The sequence below is a fragment of the Anopheles arabiensis genome, chromosome 2 (genome assembly GCF_016920715.1).
Source record: "Anopheles arabiensis isolate DONGOLA chromosome 2, AaraD3, whole genome shotgun sequence".
In the NCBI taxonomy this organism is placed as follows: domain Eukaryota; kingdom Metazoa; phylum Arthropoda; class Insecta; order Diptera; family Culicidae; genus Anopheles; species Anopheles arabiensis.
The window spans coordinates 85311265-85327780 of record NC_053517.1 but is presented as its reverse complement, the minus strand read 5'-3'; the positions used below and the strand labels follow the sequence as shown (position 1 = coordinate 85327780).

The 16516-nt window shown below is 49.5% G+C and overlaps 2 protein-coding genes across 9 annotated transcripts; one reads left to right on the top strand and one right to left on the bottom strand.

Annotated features, from left to right (window-relative positions):
- Positions 1 to 1498: 1498 nt before the first annotated feature.
- On the bottom strand, positions 1499 to 10784 carry LOC120894065 (integral membrane protein GPR155). Of its 6 annotated transcripts, none has more exons than XM_040296424.1 (9): positions 10450 to 10784; positions 9026 to 9112; positions 8325 to 8957; positions 5606 to 5895; positions 5405 to 5547; positions 4536 to 5039; positions 4020 to 4451; positions 2833 to 3920; positions 1499 to 2750 (listed from the first exon to the last, which is right to left on the bottom strand). In XM_040296424.1, exons 3-9 carry the CDS (start codon positions 8684 to 8686, stop codon positions 2549 to 2551), a joined length of 3021 nt encoding a protein of 1006 aa, XP_040152358.1. In that variant the 5' UTR covers positions 8687 to 8957; positions 9026 to 9112; positions 10450 to 10784; the 3' UTR covers positions 1499 to 2548. The 6 variants fall into 6 exon arrangements, with proteins under 6 accessions (XP_040152358.1, XP_040152357.1, XP_040152353.1 ...); XM_040296423.1 differs by lacking the exon at positions 10450 to 10784 and adding an exon at positions 9197 to 9344; XM_040296419.1 differs by having other exon boundaries at positions 8325 to 9210.
- Positions 10785 to 12907: 2123 nt separating this feature from the next.
- Positions 12908 to 16503, top strand: LOC120898583 (leucine-rich repeat-containing protein 40). Of its 3 annotated transcripts, none has more exons than XM_040304629.1 (7): positions 12908 to 13319; positions 14179 to 14369; positions 14482 to 14685; positions 14760 to 14883; positions 14950 to 15643; positions 15710 to 16090; positions 16152 to 16503. In XM_040304629.1, exons 1-7 carry the CDS (start codon positions 13148 to 13150, stop codon positions 16255 to 16257), a joined length of 1872 nt encoding a protein of 623 aa, XP_040160563.1. In that variant the 5' UTR covers positions 12908 to 13147; the 3' UTR covers positions 16258 to 16503. The 3 variants fall into 3 exon arrangements, with proteins under 3 accessions (XP_040160563.1, XP_040160565.1, XP_040160564.1); XM_040304631.1 differs by lacking the exon at positions 12908 to 13319 and adding an exon at positions 13763 to 13970; XM_040304630.1 differs by lacking the exon at positions 12908 to 13319 and adding an exon at positions 13763 to 14064.
- Positions 16504 to 16516: the final 13 nt, after the last annotated feature.

Here is a 16516-nt window from a genome sequence, read left to right as displayed (position 1 = left end):
GTACGATTGCGTCTCCAGTAAAGGACGACTTGAGCTGCTCGTGATGATGGCACCACCAGCGTTCCCACTAACAAATCCAGATTTAAAGGGGTAATAGGGGTAAACGCACTTTAGAAGTGGTTCAAGATATCATCTATCCCAGGTCAAAGGTCAGTACCTCAAAGCTTCAAAAAACTATTGCGGCTGTTTACACTGAGACTATATATTTATAGTACCGTCTTTCATACGTCTCTGAGACATGGGCACAGTCGTGTTCGAGAGCGGCGCTTCATGAAGCCAAGCACCGGCAGATAGATAATGTTATACGCATGGAACCGGACGACACATCCCATAGACTGTTTCCACTGGGTTGTGGTAGTCCCAAGTTGGAAGAGATAACGGATTGACAGACGTAAGCACCAGACCGTGAGCAGTTTCGGAAACTCCTACTGCAGGCCAAGACTGCAAAGCAGTTATAGCGCCAGATAAGTGAGTAAGTGTGCTACCCGTATGTCGTTTACGCTAAGTCATTGGAGTAAAGCACACTGATTTTGTGGACATGGAAAAGGGTGTCAAGAGCATATGCCATGTTCTGGCCTGCTTTTTACCATCCCTAGTGACCAACAGATGAAAAAGTTAGGTTCGTATGGCCGTTGGTACTAAGAAAAGATACTGACCATGAACTCACCTTTGTCTAACATCTGAAATTGATATTATTACTAGGTCCAGAATTGTTGGTTAGGATAATTGCGCCATAAATCCAATATCCTATATCAATTATAGATTCACGTTCCGTGTAGTCCATCTGGCATTTAAAATGTTAACATAATTTTAAGTATACTTACTTACTTATCTGACGCTGCAACCGCTTTACGTTCTTGGCCTGCCTCAGGAGTGTCCGAAACCGCTTACAGTCTTGCGCCTTCGTCTGCCAGTCCGTTATCCCGGCCTTAATGGCGGACGCCTCCACGCCATCTTGCCACCTCAATTTGGGCCTACCACGCCTCCTCTGTCCTTATGGACGGCATAAAAAAGACTTTACAGGCTGGGTCGTCCGCTTCCATGCGTACAACATGGCCAGTCCACCGGAGCCTGGCGAGCTTGATACGCTGCACGACAGTGAGGTCGCTGTATATCTCGTATATCTCGTCATTATAGCGGCTCCTCCATTATCCTTCCACACATACGGGGCCATGTATCCTTCTGAGCAACTTCCTCTCGAACGCGGCTAAGAGGGTTTCGTTAGATTTGGAAAGTGTCCATGTCTCAGAGGCGTATGTGAGTACTGGTACTATATAGGTACTATATAGTCCCAGCTTCGTCCGTCGTGACAGGTTGTTTGAGGGGAACTAATTGTTCAGGCTGTAGAATGACCGGTTGGCAGCCAGCATCCATGCCTATGTCGTTGCTGACCTTTGACCCAAGATAGGTGAATTCTGGGAAGACTTTTAAATTTTAAGTATAGACAAAGAAATAGCACGCAAAATTCTTTCCAGCTTGTACTTATCACATTGGTCGATTTTGTTTTGATAGGTTCTATATTTAAAACAATAAATATTTTATTCATTTGCTACACGCTAGCGCCGCATATACAACATATATTACACAACAGTTCTTTACCTTCGCAGCACACAGCAAACAGCTCAGCCTTCTCTTTACTAGCACTGAGCCTTTCATACACGCAAAAAGTGTTGTTATTTCATCCCTCCCCATTTTCAATACTTGTATGTTCTACGGTGTAAAGTACACGTTTCCATCTCTCTAAAAGCACAGCACTTTATATTATTGTGCACCATTTGCGTTTTGCTTGTTTGTATGGTGTTTGGTGTTCATCTAGATGCAATAGCATACAGTGTAGTGTAGTGTGGGATTGCTAAAACACTCTCCGTGTGCTCGCACTACCTTTTTGGCCATTGTTGCACACGATCTCGGGTGTGTAAAAACATCTGCTCCATCATCGTAACATCATCCCTCGCACGATTGTGCTTTCGTTTGAGCTGCTTGAGGGGATCAACCCGTTATTATCACACAGGTGGGTTGGATGTTCCAAGATTCCACCAAACCTCACCAACCATTCTACACACACACACAAAAACATGCCGGGTAGTACATGAGGAAAGGAGTTCAAAATAGTTATTCCAGAGCAATATGCGTAACATAAATATGAAAGCTTTCCATAAATAAATCTTCACCACCGCACCCTTTTTTTCTCTTGAAAGTTGGTGGGTGATGTCTTTTGATAGTCCAAACTATCCCGTTTTCACTCCTATCTTTACTGGTTATCGGTTAGGAGACGGTTATCGCTTGAGAGGTGAAAAAAATCAACACCAACTACAACATTACTTTCTGTTATCGCTTTAACCGTGCAAGCAGAGGAGTACAACACAGGAGTACGGAGGATTGTCCAGTGCTTGTTTGGTACTACTACATTCCTCCCGAATCTCTCTCTCTCTCCCTGCACGAACGATATTGGCTGCACAGTGTGAAATAGTTGCAGTGGTGGGAGGTTTTTCGCCCCATCCTTTCCCCCGCTTTCATTGCCGGTGTCGTTTTCGGTCGTTGACACGCTTTACAGCCGTTCACAGAACGTGTAGAGCAGATTGCGATCGTGAAAGTGGTACACGTTGTTGATGTGCCGCAGGACGCGCCCATCAATCAGTCGGCGAGCGTAGTGCGTGGCGTCGGTTCGATCCTTGGCGAGTCCCACCTCCAGTAGCCAATCGACAAACACGCTACCGTAAAACACCCGCCGGTACACCTTGATGCGCCAGCTGTGGAAGGTGAAAAGGAAAAAAAAGCGTTTAAAATACATGCTCAAGAAACACACATACACACACACTGTCCGTCCCGTACCGTATGTCTTTCGCGATCGCCTTCCGGCACACCTCCAAATGGTGCGTGGTGAACTGGTCGCAGATGTGTCTCGTTTCCGTGCTGAGGTCGCTCCAGATCGGCAGCTGCAGCAGGTTCGCACCGTACCAAACCTTGCGCCAGAACTTCATCATGGGCAGCAGCAGCTCGCCGGTGTCGGTCACGAACACGGCCAGCACAATGATGCACTGGCCAAAGTTGAGGAACGCGTCGAGAAACGTCAGCTCGACGTAGATGCCCGACATACCCTCCATGATGAGCGTCCAGACGGAGAGCGACAGGCCGACGAACATGGAGCAGAGGAGCAGTATTAGCAGCACCATGTGCCGGAGTATCTGCTGCTGGTCGCCCGTTTTATCGTACTCTACCGGTTCGAGCCCATCGTTCGCGTGCTCCCGGTACCGATCGATCAGCGACTGGCACTGCTGCTTACCGGCCGCCGGACAGTTAAACTGTGCCGAACACATGCCGCTCGTTTGCAGCGTTGACGAACCAGGTTCGTTCACATCGTTATTAATACTGGCACCGATAGCAAGATCCTCAATGTCCACCACGGTGCGAATCGTGCCGGACGAACTGCTGCAACAGCCACCGGTTCCACCCCTGCCATCGCTGCTACATGCACTTCCGTTGGCAGCTGGCGGTGCTGTTCCACATCCACCACCAACACTAGCAACAGCAGCAGCAGCTACAATCCTAGCGGGAAGGATTTCATCATCGCTCGACGTTACCGAACGGCGCCTTCGCTGGTGGATGGTAGAGTTTCCTCCTCCGTCCGCTAGCAGGTTTACCACCGAGCTGGTAGTGACGGGACTGGAGTCCGTGTCCGGCGAAGACACTTCCCGCGACAGGGTCAGATAGCGCTCGTGCCGTTTCTTAAACCGTTGGTGCAATATCAAACAGCCAACCGTCACGATGAAGCACATCACCAGCAGAAAGACGGCGATGGCGGCCTGCGCGTTGCCGTACTGAAAGCTTGGATTGCGCTTCTCCGTCGGGACAATGTTTTTGCTGTCCACGAACAGGAGCAGCGAAACGATCAGCGTCGGCAAACCCCAAGCTGCAGCGATCTACGATAATATAACGATAATATAATATATAATAGCGATAACGATAAATTAAAATCCGAAAGCCCTTTCGCACCGGGAGACGGCGTGGCTGCCACTTACAAACACTGGCCACAGCTTGAGCACAAAGCACAGGCTGCGACACTGCAGGAACAGTATCGTGATCGCGAGGAACGCCGTCCACAGCCGGCTGCTGTAGCAGCCGATGGTGAAGAAGTAAAACTGCAGGTACATCTTCCAGCGGCTGTTCTGCTCGAGCGTCGACCACAGTATCACGCCCACGTTGCAGATCAGCTGCGACACGAGCAGACAGCACGTGATGCGGTGCGGCATGCGCTTTACCTTGCGCGTGAGCGCAAACAGCAGCAGCGTCCAAACGCCCGCCACGATCGCCACGATGCTGATGTCGAACGAGAACTTGTCCAGCTCGTTCAGATAGTCGGCCGGCGTCAGGTTGGTGATCGTGATCATTTTCGCCGAGATAAACATTAGCGGCGCACTGATGAATGTCGACGCAACCATGCTCGTGGCAATCTGTAGGGAGGAGGCGGGAAGGGAAGAGTCAACTTCATTTAGCGGAGGAAAGCAAAAACACATCACAGAGTGCTGTAAACCTACCAAATCGACATCGCGATTGTACTGGGAGGCGATCACAAATACGCCCGGTGCGGCCGGGAACGTACCGTACAGGAAGCCGAACGTGCTCAGGTCGGTCGTTTCGCTAAAGTTCGCACCCGCATTCATGATGTTGACCGTTTGGCGCGTTACGAGCGGAAACACGAGCAGCTTCACGAGGATCAGTATCCCGGGCAGGATCAGCCCCGGGCCTTGCAGTGCCGACGCTTTGCCCACCATGCGCAGCCCGAGCAGGAACAGCGCGGTGGCGGAGAAAGAATTGCCCAGCGAGCGTAACACGCTCGACAGGTACACCGGCAGCCCGTTGGGGAAAATTTGTCCCCCAATCACGCCGAGCAGCGTCATGAGCAGGATCGGGTTGAAGAAAATTGATTCAATCATCTTGAACACGACCAACGCCTTGCCTTTCAGTATCTTGCGCCGGTTTTGGGCGGCCATTTGGGGGCAGGCTGGCGGTGGTGCATTAGCCTCCTCATCGGTAGCCGCCTGAAAAGGGGGGGGGGGGGGGGAATAAATTAAACTCTGATTGTTCGGAGATTCTACAGCCGGAAAAAGCCGAAAGATTAATGCATTCGCACACAATCGGGTGACAATGAAGCATTGATGGAAGAACTCGAGCTGAGTAATAATAGTGCAATCATGGTGCTTCCTCTCCGGAAACGCGTTAAACGTCACATTAGCACAGCAACTGTGCCATTAGCTTATTGCGCGAAAAAAAAAGCTATATTTGCATAATGTGAGAAAAAAAACCGACCCATTTTCCTATTAATCCCGACCCCGGCGGAATGAATCATTGACATTCAACGCGATTGTTCTGGAAGCAAACTGCACACCCCAACCCTACGACTTACATTGTTTTCTGCATTCTTTTCCTTAATTTTGGAGATTTCCATCAGCACGAAGCCAATCGGATTGAGGATGGCCAGCGAGATCGGGGCCAGCAGGTAAATGTACGACGCATACTCGGGATGAATTTTGGAGTACAGTGCCGACACTGGAATGGAAAGACAAATGAGCTACTTTCGACCGGTTTGCAACGCATTACACCTTACCGATTGGATAGCCGATGGCGAAATCATTACTCTGAGTGCAGAAGATGGCCAGCAGCCCTGCCCGCCCATAGTTGACCGGACGGGCGACCAGCAGCGAGATGATGGCGACCGACAGGAACACGATCGTCTTCGCGATCAGTATCGACAGCAGAAAGTTCCAGTTCACCGTGCTCCAGTCCAGCTCCGCCAGGGAGAGAAAGATCACCGACGGCAGCGCGAACGTGCCGACGAACGTGTTCAGCCCTTTCGCTTCAAAGTTGCTGATGATGTTCAGCCGCCCGGCAAGATATCTGAAGAGGAGAAGGAGAATACAGAGAAAAAAAACAATGATAACAACATTAGAGAACGCATAGCAACAGGCCGGCAAACACAACGGTCCTTGTCTTTGTCGCGGGAGAAGGGAAGCAATGCTTTAAGCAGGTCAGTTTACGCCACGCGGTGAATCACGCTTGTTAGCTTAATCAAAACAGTAAACCATCGACACAATTCTGCCAGGCTGGAGATCACATGCTTCGCTGTGTGTGCGTTGTTTGTGTGTGTGTGTCTTTAGGGCGTCTCCCACCTCCCAGGAAAACGGTACCCGGGCAAGGGCACGCGGACACGGAAACAAACGAACGCGGCGTTGACAGAGCAAATTGATTGCCCTAATTGAAATCATATGTCCTCCCGCATCAGCGCTGTAAGCTGTTTTCGACTTCTATGCTGAGTCAGTGGCCTGAGGCGTGCTGCAGCTTAACGGGTTCGAGAGCAGGGATCGATCATCATCAACAACACCGTTTGTCGGAGCATAAAGGCACAACCAAGGCAAGGTGGTGAAGGTAGTGTGCTAAATAGTGCTGGGTAAATCTGATTCAGATTCATGAATCTGAATGAATCTTTGGAATTTTTCAAAAGATTCATGAATCTCAAAAGGTCCATGAATTTTAAAAGGTCCATAAATCGCAAAAGATCCTAAAGGGCCTAAAGATTCTAAAGGGTTTTGCGATAGATCTCAAGACTGCGGGACACTTTGATGAGTCGGCGGGAGTCAATCGCAAGACTGCGGAACGATACTTGAAAACGTTGACGATACCGGGATCTGCCGAGTTGTATCACAAGACTTCGGCACACTTTTTCGGGCACACTATCGCACCCCAGGGACATATACAGGGTTTTCCAGGGGTTCTCATAGTTGTGGGACACATCCTTGACTCTTTCTTATGCGAAGTGAACTTCATATGTTGGAAATTCGACTCTATGGCAGCCTTTTCGGATAGGCTCCTGGGAAATTCCTATTGGATTTGTCCAACAAGGGTGCTATAGAGTCCAATTCTCCTTTACATTAAGCTCATTTCGCATAAGAAAGAGTCAATAAAGTGTCCCACAGCTATGAGAACTCCTGGAAAACCCTGTAACTTGTCTTATGATAAAAAATCCGCAGATGTCGAGATAGATCTATGAAAAAATTCATAGATTCATATTTCCTTATAGAATCATGAATATTTAGAGATTAATGAATCATTGAAGATTCATGAATCTTTCAAGAATCATGAATCTTTGAAGATTCGACTCGAAATTGGAATCACTCATCACTCAAGATTCATATGAATGTATCTCAACGAAAGATAAATTAAACCCAACACTAGTGCCAAACTAGGTGCGTAACCTTGAGCGCTCCAGCGCAGTCCGTCTGTTTCGGGGGATTTTTAAAGCTTACTCTATCTGACCTGGAATTCCCATTCATAGTGGCGACTGGCAGCTTACAGGTGTCCTTCAAAGAAAGGGCTTTGATCGCATTCGACCATCAATGGGCGATGATGGAATAGTCTGTTATTCCTAGAGCAAAGTCATGGTACGCCACGCCACACATACGCCTCTAACCGGATCAAATGCAAAAATGAACCTTGAAACTATGCTAACGATATGCTAATATGGCGCGTATCGTAAAAGGCGGAACAGTACAGCACGCTAGAGAAAGTGTCGTCATCATCGATTGTTTTCGAATCGCCCTTAAATTACTCTTTAATGCGTTACCGAGTCCGAGGAGCGAAACTATCCCACACTGATGGATGACCAACAGGTTTCGCATCTAAAACCCATTTATTTCACAACAACCGGCAATGCCTGAAAGCTTCCATCTTTGCCGGATGTGTGTGTGTGTGTGTGGAATGGGTGGAACATTGTGGAAACTATCCGAACTTCCCGAGCAAAACAAACACGGGAACGGGGTCATTCCAAAGGGCACCCGAAACAACAATTTGCTTACATCGTCATGCTTCTTCACACAGCCACAGCAACGTTCCTATTGAAAATGATCCAAATGGTACGACCCGGAGTGCACTTGAAAGAACCTTCCCCTTCTGCACCCCTCTCGAGGAGTTAGTATATAAATGGTGACAAACATTTCTTATCTACGCCGTCGTCATTTCCATTACAATGCGTACAAAAATCCCCATTCCTTTTCAGCAGAAAAAGGGAAATAATTTCCTCCCACCACGAATTGGACAAGAGAAGAATGGTGATCACGTAGGCGGTTGTGCTGGAATGTAACGCCACCAACGGGTGTTTTCCAACGCCCCCACTGGGACGGAAGAATTTTCATCATCTGCCGTGCGTCATGCGCCCCGTGCGAAAAGGGGAAAATATGCCACCAACACATTCCCGGATGCCACCAGGAGGCGTGGGATTGAGAAAATCGATTCCTTTTTCACTTGGAGGTCGTCTTCCAGGTACTACTCACCCGCAGATGATGATGGCGAAGCACTGGATCAGCGCCGGGTAGAGATTGTCCATCGAGATCGTCGGCGCACCGTCGTCGCCGGTGTCGTCCTGCGGTGTCGCACTAATGAGCCCGCCGGCAGCAAAAGTGCCATTGTGAAAGGGTGTTGTCGCCACCGTGTCGAGCAGTGCGGGCAGCCCGACGATGGTGGCGATGGGCGACGGTGGGTGGTGTAGTCCACTGCCGCCGCCGCCGCTGCCACTGCCAGTGGTCGTGAGTGTGGCATTAAGGTGTCGCATTGCCTGTGCCATCGTTGCTAGTAAGCTGACGGTGCTGCTGCCACTGCCACCTCCTTCGCCGCCATTTGCCATGTGTTGATCCATCGAAAATTTGTTTTTGTTGACCGAGGGAAGGCTTGTGTGTGGGGGGGAGAGAGCGGGAAGGTGCTCTGTTTGTCTTGCCTGTTAGATTTCTGCCACTATCGTCATCGCTTTTATTTGAAGTGCACCAAAACACACGGTGTGGCGCGATAGGCAACCCCGTGCTGAACACGCGTCTATTGCTGTGCTGTTGTGGTGGACGAGCCGTTGCACATGGCTTTTGTCAAATAATGTTTTTGCTGTTGTTGTTGCTTTTGCTATTGCTGCTTTCGTTCTGCAAAATCATACACCGGGATGAGCGCGGTCTATGATTGCGTGCCGATAATACCAGGTTATGCTCACGTTGAGACGCCACACGCACGGCGGTTTCGTCGTCCGGCGGGCATTGTGTCACCCAGTCGGGTGCAGGTGATTATGTTTTCACTGGGACTGTGGAGTAGTGGAAGGTGGGGGAGAGCACAAGTTAAATATAACACTTAAACCCCAACAACACTTTGATTAAGCTGAAAATACCGTTGGAACACTTTCTAGTTGGAATTCGTTAGAATCGATTTTTCGAATGGTCGAGTGACATTTGCACTTAAAAACACAATTGGAAAACTGGTTTTTCGAAAAATTCACAAAATTCTCACGCCCTATTTTGGACAAATAAACCGGATTTCTTTCGCACGGAAAAACGTTCAAAGTAATATTTAAAATATGGCAAGAAATTAAAGTTTAGACAAGGAGTTCAGACTGTAAAATGTAACTTTTGCAATTGGATAATTCGGTCGCTCTATCTCTCTTGTTGCTACTGAGATAACCTCGCCTACTATGCTCCGTTCTTGCACTGCCGCTTGCTTCTTTATGCTAATCTGGCTTCACTATGCGCTCATGTGGCCAAACTCCAGCATAATTTCGAAAGTTCCAGTCCACCAAACTCGAAGAAAGGGGAGCTAAAGTGACACCACACGACGCCCGGAGCGTTCACATTGAATTAAATAATCAACGCAAAACAGCCAGACACTATCAGTACACACACAGCACACATGAGTGGCAAACGCAATTTGCTGCCCTTTCGAATCGTGCGTGAAATTGTAGCTGATAAATGCGGGATGGACATAAAACGAAACGAAACGTAGGACAGCGGGTTGTTGAACTGTTTTTGCACGCACGACACCACCGGCAAACACCCAGAACGGAGCGAACCCGTCCGTAACAGGTCCGCGCTTATCTCTGCGAAATGCTGTGTTTGGCTGTCACTGTAGCACGGCCACCACCGCGCACATGGCCTTTCAGCAGCGCACACACCAGAAATCGATCCGGACCGCAGCGAACGCGCACCAACCTATAACCTCCCCCTTCCCCTGCCGTGCGTTAGGAATGGTGTAGGTATGGCCCTCCCCGCTCGGAAAGGATTATCGCAAAATCTTCGCGCTGACCGTCGACCTTGAAACAATGTTGTGCTTTTGCGCGCATATGTTGCCGTGGGATGTGCAAAAAAAACGCGCACACACACACACACACAGGCCAGGTGAATCGATTTCCGTTCTACGCCTGCCAGCACACTGCTATGGTGGCAAAAGGCAAGGTTTTGAGGGCACACACTTTACCAAACACAAACAGTTCCTTTTCTTCGCACGTTCTTAATGTTTTGCGCACAAACGGGGCTGGGTAATGGCGTGCCAGGCTTGTTCCTTTCTTTCCACAGGCCAGCTTGCTTGGACTAAAAATAAAACGCCTTTTCATATAGGAAAAACAAAACACAGCACCGTACACAAACTCACTTTCATTCTACGGCACGCGCACACACAGGGAAACGGGGGGTGTACAACACAACAAAACAGCTGATTCGATAATGGTGCCCATTTGTGTGCACGGGGGACGGTGGTGCTGCAGCAGAAACGCGACTGCATTCGCAGAAAACGAAGATTTGCGCGAACGCACAATTACCACGAGCTTCCCGAGCGCGAAAGCCTACGATCCGCGAAAGTGCAATTGAGAATGGTGACTGTGCGTGCGAGCAGATGAAAATGTTGTACGCGGAATTGCACAACGCTTGCCCGTGTTGCTTCGCCTGTGTTCGTACTGCCGCGTGTGGATTTGCAAACGTGAATGTGCGTGCACGCGATGGCGGTTGGGTGGTGGGGGGTGATGTGTTTTGAATCGCCCAACACCGTTTTGACGTTTGAGTGCTAGGAGCGCGGTGACAGCACGCGCTGCAGTATGACAGTTTCTGTTATACTGAGCGAGGCGCCCCGCTCAACCGATTTTCGTGAGCTCTCCAACGCTCCAAATCGGTGCGATTTTCCCTCGCTGGCGATGCTTTTTGTAAGTAGTTGTGACGGTTTTTGACGATTCGAGCGAGGGGTTTTGAGGGTTCAAGATGGCCGCCAAAAAGCTTGCGCTGGTGTGTGGTTGTGTTGGTGGGCAAAAAAATGGCCAAAAATATAAATACACTCCACTACCCCCCCCCCCATCATTGACCTCACAGGGTCCTACATTTCATGTGTTAGCATATTAGCATCTGCGCTCCACCGTCTCACTTGCTCATTCATGTTCCGCTATTGCACCAGTTGATTCAGTTGGTTGCATTTGATGTATAGTCTTTTGTTGAATTTTACTGTTTATTACTGTTGTGGACAGACCGCTGCCTCATCCTGAGGGCTCACTGTTGACAGCAAGGCTGTCATCCTGTGACGTCCTCAGTGAGGATCGCGGCGCGAGCAGGACCAGTCGTCCTCTCCCCGCATTGCGTGTGTGTGTGTGCGTTTTATTTATATACGTGTTTATTTATTACCATACCAAAGAGTAGAATAAATCACATATTCTGTTTGTGCCGTACATCGTCTATGTTTGTTCTGTGCGGACACAACAATTACATATTTCAATTTAAACTTCAAGCACAAATTTCCTTTTGAAACAAGATACACAAGAGGAGCAAGAGTAAAGATATTTGATAATTCTTCCTCTTTCTTTCCTCTTCTTTGGTGGCCTAATCACCGTTGATATGTCACACGCCAGGCTGACATAGCCAAGAAGTGTGTCAAACGTTCTCCAGTTTGTTGGCTGCCTCCTTCCAATCCCTGGTTGTGCCAACCCCTGAGTCCAATCACCGAGATTCACCTCGTGTCCCACCACTGGTTTTAACATATCAAACACTCTGGACATGTTAAAACTAGTGGTGCGACAAACGATTTATTTTCCGGAGTCGGGTGTGTGCCAATCAGAATCGATTCCAACCAGTGGGTGCAGCGGGTGCGCTAGGTCGGAGTAGGAATCAACGAGTTCGTGTCGATTGGTGCATGAAAGCATAAGCAACTATGTCACATTAGTGCAGCGAGTCGGGTGGACTGTTGAAGCTTCTTTGACCGGAACTGATTCAAACTCGCTGCACCAAGGGACCTGCATTGTTTATGCTTTCTTGCACCTGGTGGAGCAACAACACTTAAATATCCCGAACAGATGAGCTCAACCGTAAGCTTCTTCTTCTTTGGCACAACAACCGCTGTCGGTCAAGGCCTGCCTGTACCACTTGGTGAAGTGAGTTTGGCTTTCAGTGACTTATTGTCATTATAGCAGGATAGTCTGTCCTACGTATGGGGGCACGGTCTATTCGGGACTTGAAGCCATGACGGGCATGTTGTTACGTCATACGATTTAAGACTGTACCACGAGACCTAAGAATAGCACCCGTTGTAAATCTGATAGTTAAGATTAAGCATTTCGTAACAAAACTTACATGGCGCCGGATGCAACATCCCTGGTCACATTCTTGCAGTGCTGCGGACGTGCGGCCGCCTTAAAGGGCGCTGCTTCCTACGGCCCTTACTCATTAATTTTGATAACATTCGCACCAAACTGTAGTATATTTCAATGCAAATTATCAGCAAAATTGTGCATTTCTAATTCACATCACCGCCGAGTTTGTTTACATTTTTTTCACGCTTCCACATGAGCGAAAGAGACGAGTAAGGCCGCAAATACACGACACGCGTTTCCGCGCCCGCGGAAACGCGTATAACAATCCAGCCATAGAAATGAAATGTCATTCGAACGCGCTACCGCGGAAACGCAGAGATGCTCAGCTGGATATCTCTGCGGAACTGTTATACGCGTTTGAACGCGCCCGCGGAAACGCGCGTCGTGTATTTGCGGCCTAAGAGAAAGAGTAATAGCGAGAAAGCGAGTAAAGGACGGCTGGAGAAAATGAGCGAGATGCAGCTATTTCCGAACGTCAAAATCCTCGCCTTGCCCTGCGGGGTTTGGCTGTGTGTGCGTAGGCATTTGTTTGTCTTGCGTTTTGTTGTGGTTTTTCCGTTCGTTGTTTTCCCCCAGAAGAAAGAGGGGGTAGCGGACGAAAAGGGTCTCCTTTCACACCTTGCACAGAGTTGTGGGCAGGCGGGCTGCAAGCCAGTGAAAACGCGATAATCGCCTACTTGTGCTGCTGGAAGCTGGTGGTGCTAAGGAAAAATCAGCCGAACGATGAAGGCCCACCGACAGATCCCCGTCCGGAGCCGGATCCGGCAGCAGGAGCTAAATCCCGTGTTTCACTTTCAGGACAAGCAGGAGGACAACCAGATACTTACGCGGGCTCGCATCAAGCAAGCGTTAAAGAGCGGCGTGCTGAATCTGTCCGGGAAAGGACTAGCAACGGGTAAGTGGCCACAAGCGAGCTGGTGGGGCATACACCATTGCCAAACAGCACACCAAGGTTAAATAACAGACCACTGCTGCAATGCAACCATTGCAACCATGGCAATCGTCGAAGCGTCTGCGTTACGGTTGCATCATCGAAGGAGAGTGAAGCGATCGATGACAAAATTCAACCTCCACCCAAGCGCGTGCACCGACCGAAACCACTTACGTTCCGGTCCAAAGCGCTTGGCCGTGATTTACATTCTGGCGCCACAATATTGGAATATTGGTTTCATAGCGGATCGGAAATCGGATCGCTTTTCGGGGACGAGCGAGGCAGCTGCCCTATTTTTGAAGATCGGCGACAAACCCGTGCCATGATTATGATGTCACGATTCACTGATCCCGGGGGTGCGAGCATCAGCACTCTGGGGCGGTTGAAGCAACACCCGGTGGGTCCAACCAGCACCAGTCCACGGGCGCCATCGGAAGGGAATCGAAGTACCCGCGTCGGTCTTGGTCTTGGTTGCAACAGCAGTATATCCTTCGCGCAAAACGATTATTGATTGACGGCGTTTAATTCATTTGTTCCGTTTGAAAGGACCGGGACCGGGACTTCGCCTTTGCTGCCGATCGATAGCAGACAGAGAGAGAACAGCCGCCTACACAAGTTAGTACACAACCAGCCTCGGTGCGCTCGGTGGCAATGAGACGAACTAGAACGCACATTCCTTATCCTAAGCGGAGATATAGGAAAATACGCGGTAACGCAGTGAAGCAACAACACAGTGTTTCGTTGGGGGGGTTTCTTTTACACAATCATATTTTTGTGATGAATTTTCATTAAAAATCTTTTTTCTCTTCTCTCATCCTCTCAGTGCCCGAAAAGGTATGGAATTTGAGCGATTCGGACGAAAACGAGAAGGAGGTACGGTACGATCTGGAGCGCACCAACGATGAGGAAAGCTGGTGGAACCAACGGTCGCTAACGTCGCTCGATCTGAGCTCCAACACGCTTACTACGATCAGCGAAAACATACAGAATCTTGTCGATCTTACTGTGCTGAATGTAAGCGAACGTTTTTAACAGATTACTTCCTTCCCAATAACCGCCTTTAACAAAACAAATAACATATTAATAACTTCTTCCTAATTTACAATTTACTCAACAAAAAAAAAAGCTACAAGATAATGCACTAACAAGTCTGCCGGCCGGGATCGGCGCCCTAACGAAGCTAACGAAGTTCAGCGTCGCCCGCAACAAGCTGACCGAGCTGCCGGAGAGCTTCTTTCAGCTGAAGGAGCTGAAGCACCTCAACCTGTCGCACAATGAGTTTGCGGAGATGAACCCAAACATCAGCGATCTAATCATGCTTGAAACGTTGGTAAGATGGTAGACTAATTGGTAATTCAAATGCTTGTAAGCTGTAATTGCTAATCCTCCTGCTCCTGGCTGTAGGATGTTTCGTTCAACAGCATTAACGCTTTGCCGGGTGGCGTTGGGTTTTTGGTCCGGTTGCAGCAACTAACGCTGAGCAATAATCACTTAACGGAGCTACCGAACGATATCGTCAATTTGCGCAGTAAGTAAGCTTGATAAAGCAAAACGATATTTCGTCTAAAATGAAACCCCTTCCTCTGCGGCCCAGAACTGCAAAAGCTCGATCTTGCCAAGAACGACCTAAAGAAGCTGCCCCCGGTGATGGGTGAGCTGCGCCGGCTGGAGTGTTTCTACGTGCAGCACAACGACATCGACGAGCTGCCCGACTTTACCGGCTGCGAGGCGCTGAAGGAGCTGCACATTTCGAACAACTACATCAAAACGCTGCCGGGCGATTTTTGCGAAAACTTGCCCCAGCTCAAGGTGCTCGATCTGCGCGACAACAAGATCGAGAAGCTGCCGGACGAGATCGCGCTGCTCGCTAGCCTGACGCGGCTCGACCTGTCCAACAACACGATCAGCAGCTTGCCCTCCTGCCTGTCGACGCTGGCCCATCTGGTGAGCCTGCAGGTGGAGGGCAACCCGATCCGGTCGATCCGGCGCGACATTATACAGTGCGGCACGCAGCGCATACTGAAAACGCTGCGCGAGCGGGACGGCACGGGCAAGCCGGATGGGGGACAGAAGGGAGCAACAGCGGCGGCGTCGACAGCGGTGGTGAAAAATTCCCTCTTCACGGAGAGCACCTTCCCGGATGTGTACCAGATGCGGAAGGGCCGTGCGTTGATCGTGTGCTCCAAAGCGCTGGTCGACATACCGGAGGCGGTGTTTCTCGATGCGCTCGAAGCGTGCGTGTACAATGTGGACATCAGCAAGAACAAGCTGGCGGCCGTACCGTCGGGGTAAGGTGACAGCGCGATCGAGACGGCATAGAAGCAGACCATAATTCAGACCAATCCTCCTTTCAGCATAACGCATTTATCGTCTCTGCTAACGGAGCTGAACGTGAGCTTCAATTTGCTGCAAACTGTGCCGGCCTTTTTCTCGCAGTTTGACAAAATTAGCTACCTTAACCTTTCCAACAACCAGATGACCGATCTGCCGGAGGTGGTGGGCCTGCTGGTTACGCTACGCGAGCTTAACGTTATCAGCAACCAGCTCAAGCGCATCCCCGACTGTGTGTACGAGCTGCGCGGGCTGGAGATATTGCTTGCCAGCGGTAATCAGATCGAGGAGATAGACGCGACGGAGAGCGGGCTCGGTGCGCTGAAGCGCCTTGCCACGCTGGATCTGGCAAATAATAACATCAAGCACGTACCGCCGGTACTGGGAACGCTGAAGAACATCACGTAAGTGCCACTATTCAGACCTTATTGGTGTATTTGCTTACACTTTCTTCCACTGTCCCAGTACGCTGGAGCTGATTGGTAACAGTTTCCGGCAGCCGCGCCATCAAATATTGGAAAAGGGGACGGAATCGATCATGTCCTACCTGCGGGACCGTATCCCACAGTAGTCCGACCGTGGCTAGTCCCCGTGCCAGGCGTCCGAGTGCACAACTTGTAGTGGCATTACACGCGCATCACGTTATTCTTAGAGCAGCTTCTTCGCTATTTTTTTTTATGATTCTCTCTTCTATTTGTGTGCGCGCTTGCACCGTTTGCACGCATCGTTTACAGGGCCATAGGCGGAGGAGGAGGAGGAGAAAGCAATTGTGTACCAAAAAAAGAACAAAAAAGATTAAATATACGTTTTAACCCTATACCCCGCGCCAA